Here is a 14,857-nt window from a genome sequence, read left to right as displayed (position 1 = left end):
TGGGAGCAGGAAGCAGAAGGATGCTCTCAGTTACAGGATTTACATCTTAATTGTGGGGAAGAATGAGGCTTCTGGCTATGTTTCAGGATGTTAAAGTGTCTAAAGGATTTTATATCTGAAGGAGGGGGGTTGATGAAAGAAATGCAAACTGAAACTATCAGCTAACAAGGGCAGCGTGTGAGAAATGCTTTTCTTGACAGATCCTTTACTTACTGTATCCTTTGACAGCTTGCTCAGGCTGTCCGCCTTGTAATGGCCAGACAGCAGAGTAAGAGAAAGCTACTTGTTGCAATTAAACTGGGAGAAAGGATGGGCTGCGAAGTCTGTTGGTGTTACTGCTGTGTGTTGGAAGAGATACAGCTGCTGCACAGCCTGTGCTGCAGATGTGGCTCCAGAGCCTTCAGAGCTCTGCAGGGTGATCCACCTGTGCCATCATTGGACCCCAGCTGTCCTCCCAGCTTGGGTGGTACAAGCGGGACAGCTCCTCCTTTGCCACCTGGCCTGGTGCTCCAGGGGAACAAGAGGAATGCATCCCTTAGTGTGGAAGCAGGAAGAAACCGTGGCTGGCAGGTGTCCGACTAGCCCAGGAGCAGCCTTGGGTGGTATTGTTGGCCCAGTGGGGCAGGAGGCCTTTTACACCGCCCCAAAAGCACAACGGTAATTAGCAGTCCTGCTCGGATTTTGTGCGAGCCGTGTGGGTCTGTTGGGTCCCTTCCTTCTGCTGGCAAGGGACTGAACAAGTAGCCCAGTTTGTTGTCTGCCAATGGGGGAAGGGGCTGAAGAGGCAAGAAAGTAGGTTTAGAAAAGAGAGAGGGTGGGGAGGAAGCAGTTGTTGTGGAGCCAGCTGTGATGGGGGAGTATTTTGTAAATCAAAGCTCTCTTCTAAAAAGAAAACTTAAGCCCAGCAGATCTACTCAGCGGTCAAGCTCTGATTCTTTTTCCTCAAAGCTACGTGATAATCGTTAAACACAGGGGATGCTTTGTAAAATAGAATTGAAGGGAAGGAGGGAGAATGGAGCAGGATTTAAATTTAAAATTGGATGAGGGTACAAAGCCCCTTAGTTCCCCATTTCTGCTTAATGCAGCTGGATCTGGACTTGACAAGATGCTTAGCAGAGCCTGTGGTAAATGTTTTACAGTACCGTGTATCAGCCAGATCAATTCTACTATGCTTGAGGGAGTGCAGATAAAATGGCTTAAAGATTCCCCTGCTGAAAGCGATAGTATCATCATTTATGCTGGAGAAGACAGATTTAGTTGCCTGACGTTTATTTGGCCACGGTGTACTTTGCGGATTTCACACCCGGGGATGATAGCCAACCTGATGATGTCAGACATGAGCTGCAGGAAGAAATCCCACACAAAGCTAGCGCTGTTCCTCTTTCATGGACCAGATGAGTTTTGTTGTGTGTCTGTTCTGCTTCCTTTGCTCCACAGACCTCTTTGATGAAAGCGTGTTAGCAGAACAGGGCATCACTAAAGCAGCGTGTCTCGCATGTGCTTTTTGGTACGAGGAAGACAGCAGAAATACACCCGTTAACTCAGGTCTTTTCTTTTGATCCCGCTTGTTCTGTAGGTCACTCGAAACCTGAAGTGAGCAAACATGAGTGCGCTTGATTTGACTTCAATCCTTGATTTTCTGGAAAAGGCCAACTTAACGGAGATCAACTGGATGTGCAACAACAGCGACTGCATCACAGTAGATGCGACGACATGCCCTGGCACGCTCAACAAAAGTGCCCTGCTCTACACCCTGTCCTTCTTCTGCATCTTTATCTTTGTCATAGGGCTGGTGGCCAACTCTGTTGTGGTGTGGGTCAATCTCCAAGCCAAAATGACTGGCTATGAAACCCATCTCTACATCTTCAATTTGGCTGTCGCCGATCTGTGTGTTGTCATCACGCTTCCTGTTTGGGTTGTCTCCCTCGTCCAGCATAACCAATGGCACATGGGAGAAATCACGTGCAAAATAACTCACCTTATATTTTCGATCAACTTGTACGGCAGCATCTTCTTCCTGGCATGCATGAGCGTGGACCGCTACCTCTCAGTTGCCTATTTCACTAATTCTAGTAACCGCAAGAAGAAGATCGTCCGCCGCTGCATCTGCATCCTGGTGTGGCTTCTTGCCTTTTCTGCATCTCTGCCAGACACCTATTTCCTTAAGACAGTCTCTACCAGCAACGAGACCTACTGCCGCCCCGCGTATCCCGAGGAGAGCTTCAAAGAGTGGTTGATTGGCATGGAGCTCATCTCTGTCGTTTTGGGCTTCCTTATCCCTTTTCCAGTCATTGCTCTCTTTTACTTCCTCCTTGCGAAGACCATCTCTGCCTCCAGCGACCAAGAGAGGAAGAGCAGCGGGAAGATCATCTTCTCCTATGTTGTGGTGTTTCTTGTCTGCTGGCTACCCTACCATACAACTGTCCTTCTCGACATCTTCTACAGCCTTCATTTCATACCCTTCAGTTGTCAAATGGAGAACTTCTTGTACGCCACGCTTCACATCACTCAGTGTTTCTCTCTAGTCCATTGCTGTGTCAACCCCATCCTCTATAGCTTCATTAATCGCAATTACAGATACGAGCTCATGAAAGCCTTTATTTTCAAGTACTCTGCCAAAACTGGTCTCACTAAGCTTATTGATGCTTCCAGAGTGTCAGAAGCAGAATACTCTGCTCTGGAGCAAAATACCAAATGACTGCAACTCCAGAAAGAACCCTCCTTGACTCTCTGACTTTTTTTTTTTCCCCCTTTCCTTATGCTTGTTATGAACGGGGCATGAATTACAGCCTACAAAAGAGAAATAGCAAACTGTAATTTAAGAGTAGAATCAGGCACAATATGGAAGTGGTACCAAAACTAAGCGTTTTGTTTGTGTGTTTTGTTTGATCTCCTCCTAGCCCAGTCTGGACTTCTTGACAATGCTATGCAAATGGAACTGACTTCCTAGCAGACAAAGCCATTGTGTACCATAGATAACACGTGTTTTCAGGATAAGCTTTTTCCTCCCGTGTGTAGATTCCCTTTTGTCTCATTGTATATGTTATATATATAGTGTGTTGTATTTAAAAGCTCAAGACTTTATTTTCTGGCTATTGGTGTACCTTATACAATTGTATTTGAAATTGAAATATATTTTTATCATGTATTTGATGTATATTGCTGTTGAGTGTATCCAGAGTGCTGTAGTCTGAGTGTTAGACTGCCATTTGGTTTTAACTATCCTTGGTAAGAGGATGACTATAAAAGGCAGTATGGCAGTGATCTCTGACGTGCATCCTCACTGGCTGGCACGATTCATTGACCATAGCTTTATGTGGTGGTCATACCCATGTGTCTGGAGCATGAAATCTATGTGTTGTAATATAGCTACCATCATGTTAAAATTAACAGTATTGTAAGAGTTGTTAACTCCTATGCCCAAACTTCACAAACCTATATCCTTATGCACAGAATGAATGATCTTGCTTCTGAGAGTTGTCTCTATTTGTAAGTTATTTTTGTAAAATAAAGATCTGGAAAAACTACACGTAGAAGTGGTTTGACTCGTTTTCCCCGGTGCTGCCATCCTTCTCCTTAGAAATGAGCCAAAAAGAAGAAATCGCAAAGCTTCTCTTTGCAGGAACAAACGGGTCAGTTATTGGTTGCCTGAAAGGAATGTGAGATGGCACCAGTGAGTAGGAAGAAGGGAAGGGATGGGGAGGATTGGGTCTGTGGAAGGATATACTCTTTGGGAAGGTAAAGCTGATGGATTTATAAGATTAAAGCTATTGGGAATAATGAAAAGCGGTGTCTATGGCTTAGAAATAAACATCTAGAACAAAAATACGGAAGCACATGAATAGAATGGATATTTGGAATAGTCCAGGTTCAGTCCTCTGCAGGTTTTGCTTGCAGGAGAATTCAGAGGTTAGCAGTCCTGAAAGCATTAAATCCCTTTTTCTCTCTTCTTCTCTTTGTTATGAGCTGCTTTAAATATGCATTGTTATTCTGTCCAAGTGCAGGGCAAGATTCAGCTGATGCAGGATGTATGGAGCAGACCTTTTTAAAGCCAGTGAAGCGCTTGAATCATGTCATCCTCGTCCCAGGACAAGGTAATTAATGTTAAATCAATGATGCTGACTTGCTGCTGCTGGTTTGTGTGTTTTGCAACTTCAGCACAACTGCTTTGCTGGTGAAGGTTATAGTCCAGTTCCTGTTATGAACAAAGCATGCCCTTGTCCTTCTGTGATCCTGATAGTCAACAGTTTTATAACGACTGTGCTTTGTTTCTTTTTTATGGTTCATTGCTGTCTTTGTGAAGGTGATCCTATAGATCTTGGGTAGTGCTGCGTGTTGGGGAGGTCCTTCAGACCTGCATCATGAGCTGGAAGGTAAAGTTTCCAGGCGTTACGCTCCTCGGAGGGGAAGGCCCTGGGCTTAAGCAGCTAGCTTTTCTCCTTGCCCCTTAACTGTTATCTGCCCAGAAGCAGGATGCCAAAGGCAGCGTAACTCAGCCCTGGCTGCTGTGCTCCTCAGGGGTTGGTCTACTACAGGTTAGCACAACTGCTTTTGTGGAGTCTTTGCAGAGGCAGGGTCCTTCTGCCTGCTCCTGAGGAACAGGGATGTTGCAGAGTTGGATATAATAGAAAAAAAAAAGTATGTTGGGGGAAAAAAAAAATCTCTTTATATATATATCCACATATCTATATCTGTTCTAGGGTGTTTACCTTAGGAGAATGTGTGGCACAGTTCCTCAGCTGACGTTCGTATTAGGTGCTTCTGGGCACCATGGAGTCTGATGTGAAGGAGGATTTTTTTGGCAGTAACAGGTGGGTGAAAACAGACGTGGTTGGGGAGAAGTGAGTGTGTCATGCAGTGACTGATGCAATGCCTGCTGGAATGCTGTGTGGCCAAATGTCCCCGTCCTGGAGCTGGAGTGTTATGAGGCGTCCCTGCTTCATCCTGCTGTTCAGTGCAGGACTGTGGTCTGGGTCTCAGCAGTGCCTATAGATCCTCTCCCTCCTCTGATGGCTACAGGTGTGCAGCACACTTGGGTCCTCGCTTTTCCAGGAGGCTTTTGATAAAAGCCTCAGTGGAAAAGTGAATAAAAGTCAAACCTGAGGTGTCATAATCCACGCTGGAACAAGTCCTCCTGTTAAACTGTTGGTCTGAAAGGATCCCAGCGCTGTCAGGTTCTTCCATGTGCCTATCAGGCAGGCACCGAGCAAATGAAAATACATCTGCTCCTTGAGAAAGGGTTTGTGTTTTTTTTAATAGAAAGTGCTTTATTGTTACTCAAACACAGATTTCCTTTTATGAGCCATAAATGACATTCAGGTGTAGCGCAGTGACTTTAAATCAGATCCTCTGGCAGCCATCAAGATATTGTATTGCAAGAAACGCCTCATAGGCTAACTGGCCCGTTTGTCCTCTGACTAATTCATGGTTTCAGTGCTCCTGACTTTACATACTAGTCTTTGATGAGTTCACTGAGCATAAAAGCTATTTAAAGTTACTAAGAAGCAAGAAATAACTCATCTGTGAGCAATATTTAAGCACGTGTCTGCAGCAGCGCTGCCAAAGCCAGATCTTAATCTGTTTCAGAGAGCTGCTTGATGAGGCGAGTGTGACTAGTGCAAGGTGCTTGAGCAGTGGGGCTCCACACTGTGTGAAATGCAAACAGGGATGGGTTTCAGGGGAACTGACTTGTGTTCAGTCCCACTATGGAAATCCCAGTGTGCTTCTAGGCTCGCTGCTCCCATATGGCATATGGCTGAAGAGCATGTGAGCCAGAGTCTGCTCTGATTTACACCCTGGCTTTACTGTTGGATAATGCTGCTGATTTGAAGGGAGCTCTCCAGGATTTATAGGGCTTTTTATAAGAAGGATCAGAATTTTTAGCAATAATCCCGTGCAAGTGCATGTGTGTACGTGTGCCTCTGCAACGCTAATGCAATGTAATACCCATGTACAGCAATACTGAAAAGACATAATAATGCAACAAAACAGATAATAGCAACGTGAAATTGCTTTTGCAAAAGTACATCCATTACAGGACTATAATATGATTGAAACCAGGCTCATAAAGATCCTGCAATAGATAATCCTGCTGTATCCCCAGAGCAACCTGGCCTTTCAGACACCGTAGTCGTGAGGAAAAATTGATCCCCTTCTGTATTGGTAGTTGGTCTTTGAAAACAAATCACTTTGTTTTGTTCTTTAGTTGGGTTAGGTCTCTTTGTTTTCCAAGCATTATGGGAGTGCAAGGCCTAATCTAAAGGCCTCAGTCCTGGAAATGTTCTGACCTCATAGCACCAAAGAGATGCCAACATCCTTGTAATGCTGTGAACCTAGGGAAGCCACGCGGTACCATGGCTAAACATCTGTGCTTCTGTCCCTGCCTTGATGCCTTTGTTTTTAGGTTCTACTGCTTCCCAGGGCCATTTCCCTGAGGGGCAGATTGTGACCACAACTAGGAAGCCCAGAAAGGACCAGAAGTTCAGGATAAATGTTCATCTTGAGCCTGCCTCCTCCATGGTAAGCTGTTCTCTTTCCAGTTGAGATCATGAGCCCAGCAGAAAGCTGGTCTGCTGCAGGGTTCCATGCACAACTACGTCTGTCCTTAGGGCAGCAGCATAGAGAAACAGCTCACTGGAGGCACATCCTGATGCTCTCCCTCTTACAGCTCAGTCAGAATGCAGCCGAATCATGGCACTGGGCTTCAACCCTTGAGGGCAAGCATCCAAATGTTTTTGCAAAACAGAGTGCTGGGAAACCACCCAGACCCTGTGCTGATGCCAAGGGGCACAGTGCAAATGAGAAGTGTGAAATCCATGCTGCTCAGTGGGTCCTCATCAGCAGAGGATCCAGGCTGCTGTGTGTCGACCCGCTCTTGACATCAGCTGGTTTTAAGCCAGCTCTAATGATGGATGCTTTTACCTCTCCCCTCTAGGTTAGAGGGGAAAAAAACCCAAACCCTATCATGTTTACTGTCCGTACAGTGCCATTTCCAGACTAAAGAAAAAGAGTTAAATTACGTTGTAACAGAACAATACTGACAACAGCAGAGGTCGGGAAACTTTTAAGGAAGATTACCCTATCGACTGCAACAGTGAAAGGATAGACATCAAATGCTTTGCCATGAAAGGCTGAAAAGAAGTAAATTCAGCATGATATATTGAAGCCCAAGTCTCTTTCATATGTTGCAGAGCCTCTGACATAGCAGGTTTGCTGTTCAAGCTGTGATATGTTGCCTTGCCAACATATATTCCGAGTTACCCAGGCAGATGAAATGTTTTTGCAGTAGTGGCTTTTCCCTTTTTTTAGGGGGGCACTTTTCTTTTTCTTTTCAAAAATTGTTGCAGAAGACTTCAAACCTACCTAGGAAATGCCCTTAATCAACTTAGTTCCACCAACGAGTATGAAAACTCACATCTTTCTTTTTGCTTTCTCTAAACATTGTCTTGGTTGCTTTGAGTAGGGTGACCAAGTCACAGCTTGACAGAAAAGTGCTTTTTGTTTTGTTGTTATTTTTTACCCATCCAAGTGGCAGCTATGTTTTGTCCAGAGGGATTGACGTGACTGACAGGTGTTTTGAATTTCTAAACTCTGAGGTCTCAAGATGCATGAAAAGCACATGACAACACACACAAAAAATGTAAATCTTTGCAAAACAAGCTCCGACTACACACACACCAAAAAAATCCAATTTGGTAAAAGGCTGACAGACGTTGCATTCATTCCCCCTCCCCTCCTCTTTCTTTTTAATAAGTCAGTGTTTTTGGGCCACCTACAGGCACATTTCTGTGTTCTGCAGTGGGGAATCTGGCTTACACAATGAGTCCAAGTGCAGGCATCGTGCATCAGCCTGGATCTCTGCGTCTCAGGGTTGCAGCTCCCATTGCAGCAGCTTGTGGGGATCTGTTCCCATTGCTTCCATATTGATCTGGGACTTTGTCCAATGGGCTCACAATACTTGGATGTTCTTAGTATTTAGCACTTGGGTTGTATGTCGTTGCTTCTCGCTGTCCTGGGTAGCTATGGATTTACTCACTCCAGGTTATCCACAACAGAGAAACAAACTTCTTCTGGCGGTTACCCTATTCATTTTTGCCTCCCTGTCAAAAACATCTGCTACCTGAATTTTGGGTGTGACTTCTCTAAGCATCCCACAATTCCTCTGTGGTGTGGCTGTAGGCTTTGATTTTCCATTCAGGATGAAAGGTATGGGAATCCTGTGCTGTGCAGAGGATGCTGAGCCCTGTAGGATGTGGTCCTGAGTTCTTTTCTCTAACCCAGCCAACTTGTTTCAATGGCTGGCTTCGATTTCAAGGTTGCCCCATTGCTTTGGTGAGGGGCGGAGGTGCTGCTTTTATAAAAAGTGTGGTGATGGAAAGAAAATCTCTCTTCTCATTTCCCGTCCTGTCTGGGCTGGTGAATGCAGTGTTCTTGGTTGACGGATTTGAAGGAGCAAGGGAGGCAGTCAGTTGGAAACATTGATTCTGCAGGAACTCGAGGATCACTGGCCACTGCTTCCTCTTGGTTCAGCTTGGCTGGTTCATCATGGGCCCGAAGTGGTACTGCAGTGGGAAGCTGGCTGGCAGAGGAGCATCTTTACCTTCTTTTGCAGTGAATCACTAAAAAGCTGGAGTGCCGAGGATTCCTTCTTCCGGGAGAGAATGGCCCTCATTGTAAGTCTGGAGAATAAAACAGCAAAAAGAGAGAGGGAGGCTCTTCCCCATACATGCCCCAGCTCTTTTGGCTAGGAGGCAGGCTTGCTCTGCATGTCTCAGCCACGTTTCGTTTTGGCAATACTTGAAGCTTTCTAACCCTTGCCTGACTGTTGTGTCTTTTGGTGGAGGTGAGCGCCAAGCATTGTTTGTACAGTCAAATTATAGGGTGGTGGAGCCTAGGAGATGCCTGGGTAAGGAAGAGAGGGGAGTGTTTAGTAAGAAAAGCATCAGCATCTCCAACGGCTTCTTATGGTGAGCTGCTCTCCCTCTGCCTTCCAGCACCATGGATCTGCCGTCACCCCTTTGCACCAGGTCATCTCTCAGTCCTGCTTTGGAAAAAGGTGCTTTGGGATGAAGGCCTATAATGAAGGCTGGAAGCTTTCCTACAGGCAAACATCCTGGATGCCTGAGAGGTGACTGCTTGGCTCAGCCTCTGAAAATTGAGATGCAAACCTGAAGTGCGTTACATCCCTCCAGGGAGGGGTTTCACACTTGGAAAGCTTTGTGAGGTTTCCAGCATCTGCTGCTTCCAGTCAGGCTGGAATCCAAAAGTGCAAAGGCCCATGAAAGTGATTAATAAAGAACAAAAACCAGACCCTGAGACAGGTTCAGCTCCATGACTCCTCTGAAACCGTAAGTGCACTCTGCTGACTTGCAGAAGTCTTGTGCTTTATTGGGGTGTTTTTGAAAACCCGCCTTTCAAACAAGGTCCAACCCTGGATGCTGTTTTTGTATAGGGTTAAGAGCACCTACAGGTATAAATTGCATGGTGCCCATCGACATGTGTGGGTTATATGCCTTCATGTGGCTGCAGAGCCTGGCCCAGATAGTTCAGTGGAAGTGAGTGGAATTTACTTGCATGGACAGGTGTTTCTGTACTTGTACTGCTCTTTGGGCTTTTTGACCGTGCTTTGTGTTGGACTATGGAGGGGTTTGGGGCAGGCAAGGCTCTTTCTTGAGCAAGGCAAGAAGCAATTTGGAGCTGTCTGCAGTGTGCATAAGGAAAGGGTGCTCAGGCAAAGGCTCTCCTAGAGTCTATGTGGCCCCTGCTACTAGATAAAGCTACTGACTTTATCTAGGCCATGTGATTTACAAGGGAAGGGATTTGTCTGCCCTTTACTGCCTCTGCAGTAGAAGCACCTGTTTGGATACCAGCACTGTATTTCTTGGGGTAGATGAAACCCATCTAGTTTAGTTTGATTGTGCCTTCTGTTGTCTCCCTCACCTCCTCCTGCCCTTTAGAAACCCAGGGCTGATTCTTGCCCTGCTCCACGCTGTGTCCCAGGGCCTTATCTCTGCTTTGCACTGGCTGGGGAGGACCCAGGTCCTATCAGTGGTGCTGCAGGCACAGCCCTGCCTGGACCAGCAGCCTGAAATCCCAACAGTGTCCTGCCTTCCCTCTTCAGAGCATGGCTGCTCTCTGACTTTTTCCACTCGCTGCTCGGTTGGCGTTTCCCAGGCTTGCTCTGTGGTCTGGTTTGTGCTAGTGGGTCGCTGCCCTTGAGCTGGATCAGACAGAGGTCTCAGCCCAGCACTGCTGCATCTGACCCTTAACCGAAGGGGAAAGCAGTGTGGAAGAGCCTACCCCCGTTCTCAGAAAAAGGAGGCTGGATGAGGACAGACCGTACAACCTGCAGCAGTGGTTGCTTTCCCAGAGGACCGAATTCCTGGTCCCCACTGTTTGTTCAGTCTTAGCTTCCTGCCAGGGGTCATTTCTCTGGTTCCTTTCACCAACATGCACAAGTGATTACGCTCTGTAAGAGCCGTTTTCAGGCCGTAGTGCTGATGGAACAAGAGCTATGTGTGTTCCCTCCCCATGCACTGGTGCTCTTGCTGCCTGCAGTGCTCCCAGAAGCGAGGCGAGGTTTGTAGGAAGCAATCTCTCTTGTTAGATTAGCCTGTAGATTTCAGACAAAACAGACAAGCCATTCTTCAGGCTAAAAGCCTATCTGTTTTTCTTTTTTTCCCATTTGTATCAGCACTGTTTTTCCCATCTTTATCTGTACGTTGCATACAACTAGCTGATAAAAGACATGCACCGTGCTGTCCAACACTGAGATGCTGCCTGGGTTTGGCAGCAACCTGTGATCTGGTTGAGCTCAACTGTAACCTGCCTCTCTCTGCAGGCCCCTTGTGTGTAGGTGATCCACGTTCAGGTGGGCTCTGCCCATCCATCCTCCATCAGCCAGCTGCCCACAAAGGCACGACTGCCTCTTCTCCTGGTACAGAGCGTCCCTGGAGGTGCCTTTCCCAGGCAGCAGCTCATGGGAACTGGGGTCACATACAGCCCCCTTCCCATCCCCATCCCTGGCTGCGACAGCTGGGATTGTTTCTCTGCAAGTCTAATATGGGTAAGTCATATATCACAGGGGTAAAATTATGGCTTTTTCTCTAGTGCCAGACATTTGGAAGCATCTGGTTAGATAGAGAAGTACCCAACACGGATAAATCATGTTTAAAAAGCTTGTAAATTTTGTACTGTTTTCTTTTTTAAAATATGTATTTTATTTGTTTTTATTTGTGCTTCCACCTCCTGGGGCATCTCCCCAGCTGGCTGTGGAGGAGTGGTTGTGAGGGAAAGCACAACCCAGCAGATGCTCTGCTGGAAAGACAAGAAAGTAGTAGAAGAGCTCTGAATTCGGTTTTATACCTGATTGACTTGGGATTGCCTTTAAAAGCTGGATTTTCAGCTAAAGTGGGTTTCCTTTTACTCTTTTGGCAAAAAGAACATTTTTCATGGGGCTTTTCTCAGAGCATATGTTCTCTTCATTTAAAAACTGGCTTTTAAAACTCTGCTTTATAACTATGTCATATACCAGTGCTTATGTAGTAATTCCCTGCTCCTTTCTTATGGCAGGACACTCTTTCCAATTGCATATATCTTTGTCAGGCTTTGCCTTTTGGGACAGGAGTTTTCCACCTGAGGTGTCTGCCTTGGAGTCAGGTTTTGAGGGGAAATATCAGCTTGGAGTGACCCAGGCATTTCTAAGAATAAGACAGTGGAAAATCAGAAAAATTTGTCTGCCTTAAATCAAGCCTGGCTCTCTCCTGTGGAAAAGGAATGGGGAAAAAGAGGATGGGCAGCTTGGGCTGCTGGGCCACCTCCAGCCTGGGTCTGGGGCTTGGAACTAGATGATCTCTCTAAAGTCCCTTCCAACCCAACCCATTCTGTGATTCTATAATTTGCAGCCTGGGAAAGGGTGGACATCCTGCCTCTGCCTTGGTGCCCCTTTGCTAACACCTTGCTGCTAAGCCAGGCTGTTCTGCGTTTGCACGTGGGGAAGTTTGCTCTGCCAGCAGCTGCTTTTTGGGTTCATTTTGCTTGGCATCGTGGAGAAGGGCTCACACTGTTGTTTATTAGAGGCTCCATTCCCAAACTGCAGGGATGCTGCAACGTGTGTGTGTGTACAATGACCACGAATCAGTCAAGTGCAAGGACAGAAATGGCTGAGGTGGGGGTCAAACTGCATTTCTGGGCACATGATCTGCTGTATGTGACCAGGATTGAGTCCAGATGTAAAACATGAGCTTGCCCAGCAGTAAGCAAGGCTGAATTAAAGTTTTACATGCACCCACGAGACTCGATGTGTGCAGCTCTGCTTTGCACTTGTCTCCAGAATGCAGGTGGGTGGCCAGGCACAACCCAGCTGCACTCCCTTCTGCGTCCAGAGGAGACGCCAAGGGAGCAACAGCCATAGGATGTGTCCTCCAAGTCCTTGGAGGACTCAGCCACATCACCTTGCAAGTGGAAAGCTGGAATCATCCACCACATTTCACAGCTGGGTGCTTGCTTAAATGGAACAGATCTCCTCCATCCTCCATGGCTCTGTTCTTTTCTCCTACAGAGCTGCTGTCCTCTCCAGCGTTACCCCAGCTCTTCCATTTTCAGTAGCAGCAGCAGTAAGGAGGAAAGACTGCCTGGAGTGCAGTGGGCTGGCTCTTCTGCCAAAAAAATGACAAAGAAAGGCATTTTGCCCTCCAGAGAAACCCCGAAAGCGAAGATAGTCAAAGTTAAAAGAGAAAAAAAAATCATGTTTACATGATCTAGAGCCCTGGCCCGTTGTCTGTTGGCCAATGGGCAATTAAACTCTCCAAACATGTTGTCTGCCTGCGTGTGATAAGATAGGAGGGTGTGAGTAGAGTGTTATTGATAGCTTCTGGACGCGCAGTGTCCTGGGGATTTGTGCTGGGGAATGGCGCAATGGGAGATCTCCCCTGGAACACCCTTTCTGTTCAGTTCACAACTGATTTGCTCCAAACAAATGACAAAGTGCATAATCTGCATGAGAAAAGCTTGCAAAGAGACGGGGGCTCAGCTGCGAGATCCCATACGATAGCGCGTGTGTGCGTATGGTAGCTGGGTGGGCTTGGAAAGGCCTGTTTGGCTAAAGTCCATCTTCCAGGGAGAGCACGAGAGGCAGCTGACTCTACAGGTTTGGTAGCTGAGACATAAAAACTTGCTGGACCAGCAACTCAATGAGCTGATTTCTGCAGGGCTCTGCCTCACAGTTCTTCTGTCTTGGAGTAGAGAATGGCCAAAGCCTGCGAAAAGCGTATCTTGCTTCTTGGAAATCTTTTAGTGCGTGGCATTGCTTGGCTGAGTATTTAGCCCAAGTAGATTAGGGAAAGGCAGGAAGAGCTTCTGACTGCACCATATCTGTAGCATAGGTGTTAAAGATGTATTTGTGAGCCAGTCAGAGAAGAATGCTGAGGAAATCCTGTTTGGGTTAATCGTGTTTAATTTTACAATCAAAAACATATGGCTGGCCATCTGGTGCTTCTTGCAATCAAATATCTCACAATTAACAGTAATTTACTTGCCCTGAGACTTCCAGGATCTTTATGTGTGTTTTTTTTCTCCATCCCTAGTACGTGTGGTCCCCTCCTGGAGCACTGCTGGGTGTAAGCTGAGCCCTGGAGCTGTCTGTAGGAAGCTGTGGTGGAGAGAGGTGCAGGGATCCCAGGGGCATCTGCTTTCCTGCTGCACCTTCTGCCCACACCCCCAAGAACTTCTGCCTTTCAGACCCCCCAGGAGCCACGTGCAGGGTAAGCCAAGTGGACTGCTGCGCGTACCTGCACACGCGTCACTGCAAAGAGAAATGAGGCTGCAATTAAGGGGAATATACTAATTACACATCTACGTTTTCCACCAGGCTAAGGGATTTCTATAGACCTCTAAATGATTATAGCCAAAGCAGGTTTTCTGCGGCAGTTTAAATTACTGAATGTAATTAAACAAGATGCAGATGATCCTCTGCTTTCTGGGGGGAATTAGAAGTGAAATGGGATGCAGAATAAGACCCAGCAGGCAAATACACCATTTTCCTATGCATTCTTTCATCCAGTTTAGAGACCCCCAGGATGCACCACACTGAAGCTGCAAGGTCTGATGGATCACAGAATGCCCCAAGTTGGAAAGGACCCATAAGGATCATCGACTCCAACTCCTGCCTCCACTAAGAGCTGCACAACCAGACAGCAAGTTGCTAGCTCATCTTGGTTTATCCTAAGGGTAAATTTGGGCCTTTTTAACCCGCAGTCTAATAGAGTTTCTTTCTATTTCTGCTAACAATTTGCAGGCAGGAGGTGGAAGCATCCTGCTCTTCAGGAATGATGGGAGCCGTCTCTGTGAGGTATCACTGAATTGTTAGGTGATGCTGTTGAAAATGGCATTTCTTCTGCTGAAATACCAGTCTGCTGCTTCAGGTTCTTTATTTTCAGAGGTGCCGTTGGAATTGGCAGTCTCTTCAATAGCTTCAGGTCTCTTTTGAATATGTTCTTGCCCATCCACCTCTGTAGCTTAATAGTATGAATAGAGAACACGAATAAATGAATTCCAGATGAGAGATCTGCATACCAGGAGGTAAGGGCTCTCCCGGGCATTCCTATGTGATTGCTAGCTCTGTTTACTATCCTAATATTTTTTTGCTAGCAGATGAGGAAAAAATAATTGAGCTCTTTCACTCCTCCTCCACAAAATCACTGGCTTTGTGTGCATCCACTGGCATTCATATGCTTCATATCCATATGGTGCTCATTTAATTGGTGAACGGAGCAAAAAGATGTGTTCAGGTATGAGGGTAGGTTAGACTGCTGTTACACTCTCTTCTCCAGATTGTTTATTGAAATAGAGAGGAGCCTTC

General features: G+C 46.4%; 1 protein-coding gene and 1 long non-coding RNA gene across 25 annotated transcripts in view; both read left to right on the top strand.

Moving 5' to 3' along the window:
- CXCR7 (chemokine (C-X-C motif) receptor 7) overlaps positions 1-3,527 on the top strand; it is a 57,095-nt gene extending 53,568 nt beyond the window's left edge. For all 9 annotated transcript variants that reach the window (XM_046943700.1, XM_046943698.1, XM_040703537.2 and 6 more), the window contains one exon: positions 1,577-3,527. In XM_046943700.1, the coding sequence (XP_046799656.1) occupies positions 1,604-2,698 (1,095 nt within the window). In that variant the 5' untranslated portion in view covers positions 1,577-1,603 and the 3' untranslated portion in view covers positions 2,699-3,527. The remainder of the gene's footprint in view (positions 1-1,576) is intronic.
- Positions 3,528-3,997: 470 nt separating this feature from the next.
- The window catches only part of LOC101747364, a 72,965-nt gene continuing 62,105 nt past the window's right edge, over positions 3,998-14,857 (top strand). For 13 of the 16 annotated variants that reach the window (XR_005861513.1, XR_005861511.1, XR_005861514.1 and 10 more), the window contains exons 1-6: positions 4,210-4,373; positions 4,701-4,811; positions 6,404-6,519; positions 10,841-11,065; positions 13,584-13,760; positions 14,060-14,226. This is a non-coding gene — a long non-coding RNA (uncharacterized LOC101747364). The other 3 variants (XR_006939842.1, XR_006939841.1, XR_005861523.1) reach the window with 3 other exon arrangements.

The sequence above is a fragment of the Gallus gallus genome, chromosome 7 (assembly GCF_016699485.2).
Source record: "Gallus gallus isolate bGalGal1 chromosome 7, bGalGal1.mat.broiler.GRCg7b, whole genome shotgun sequence".
Lineage (NCBI taxonomy): Eukaryota > Metazoa > Chordata > Aves > Galliformes > Phasianidae > Gallus > Gallus gallus.
This window is presented reverse-complemented; position numbering and strand designations above follow the sequence as displayed.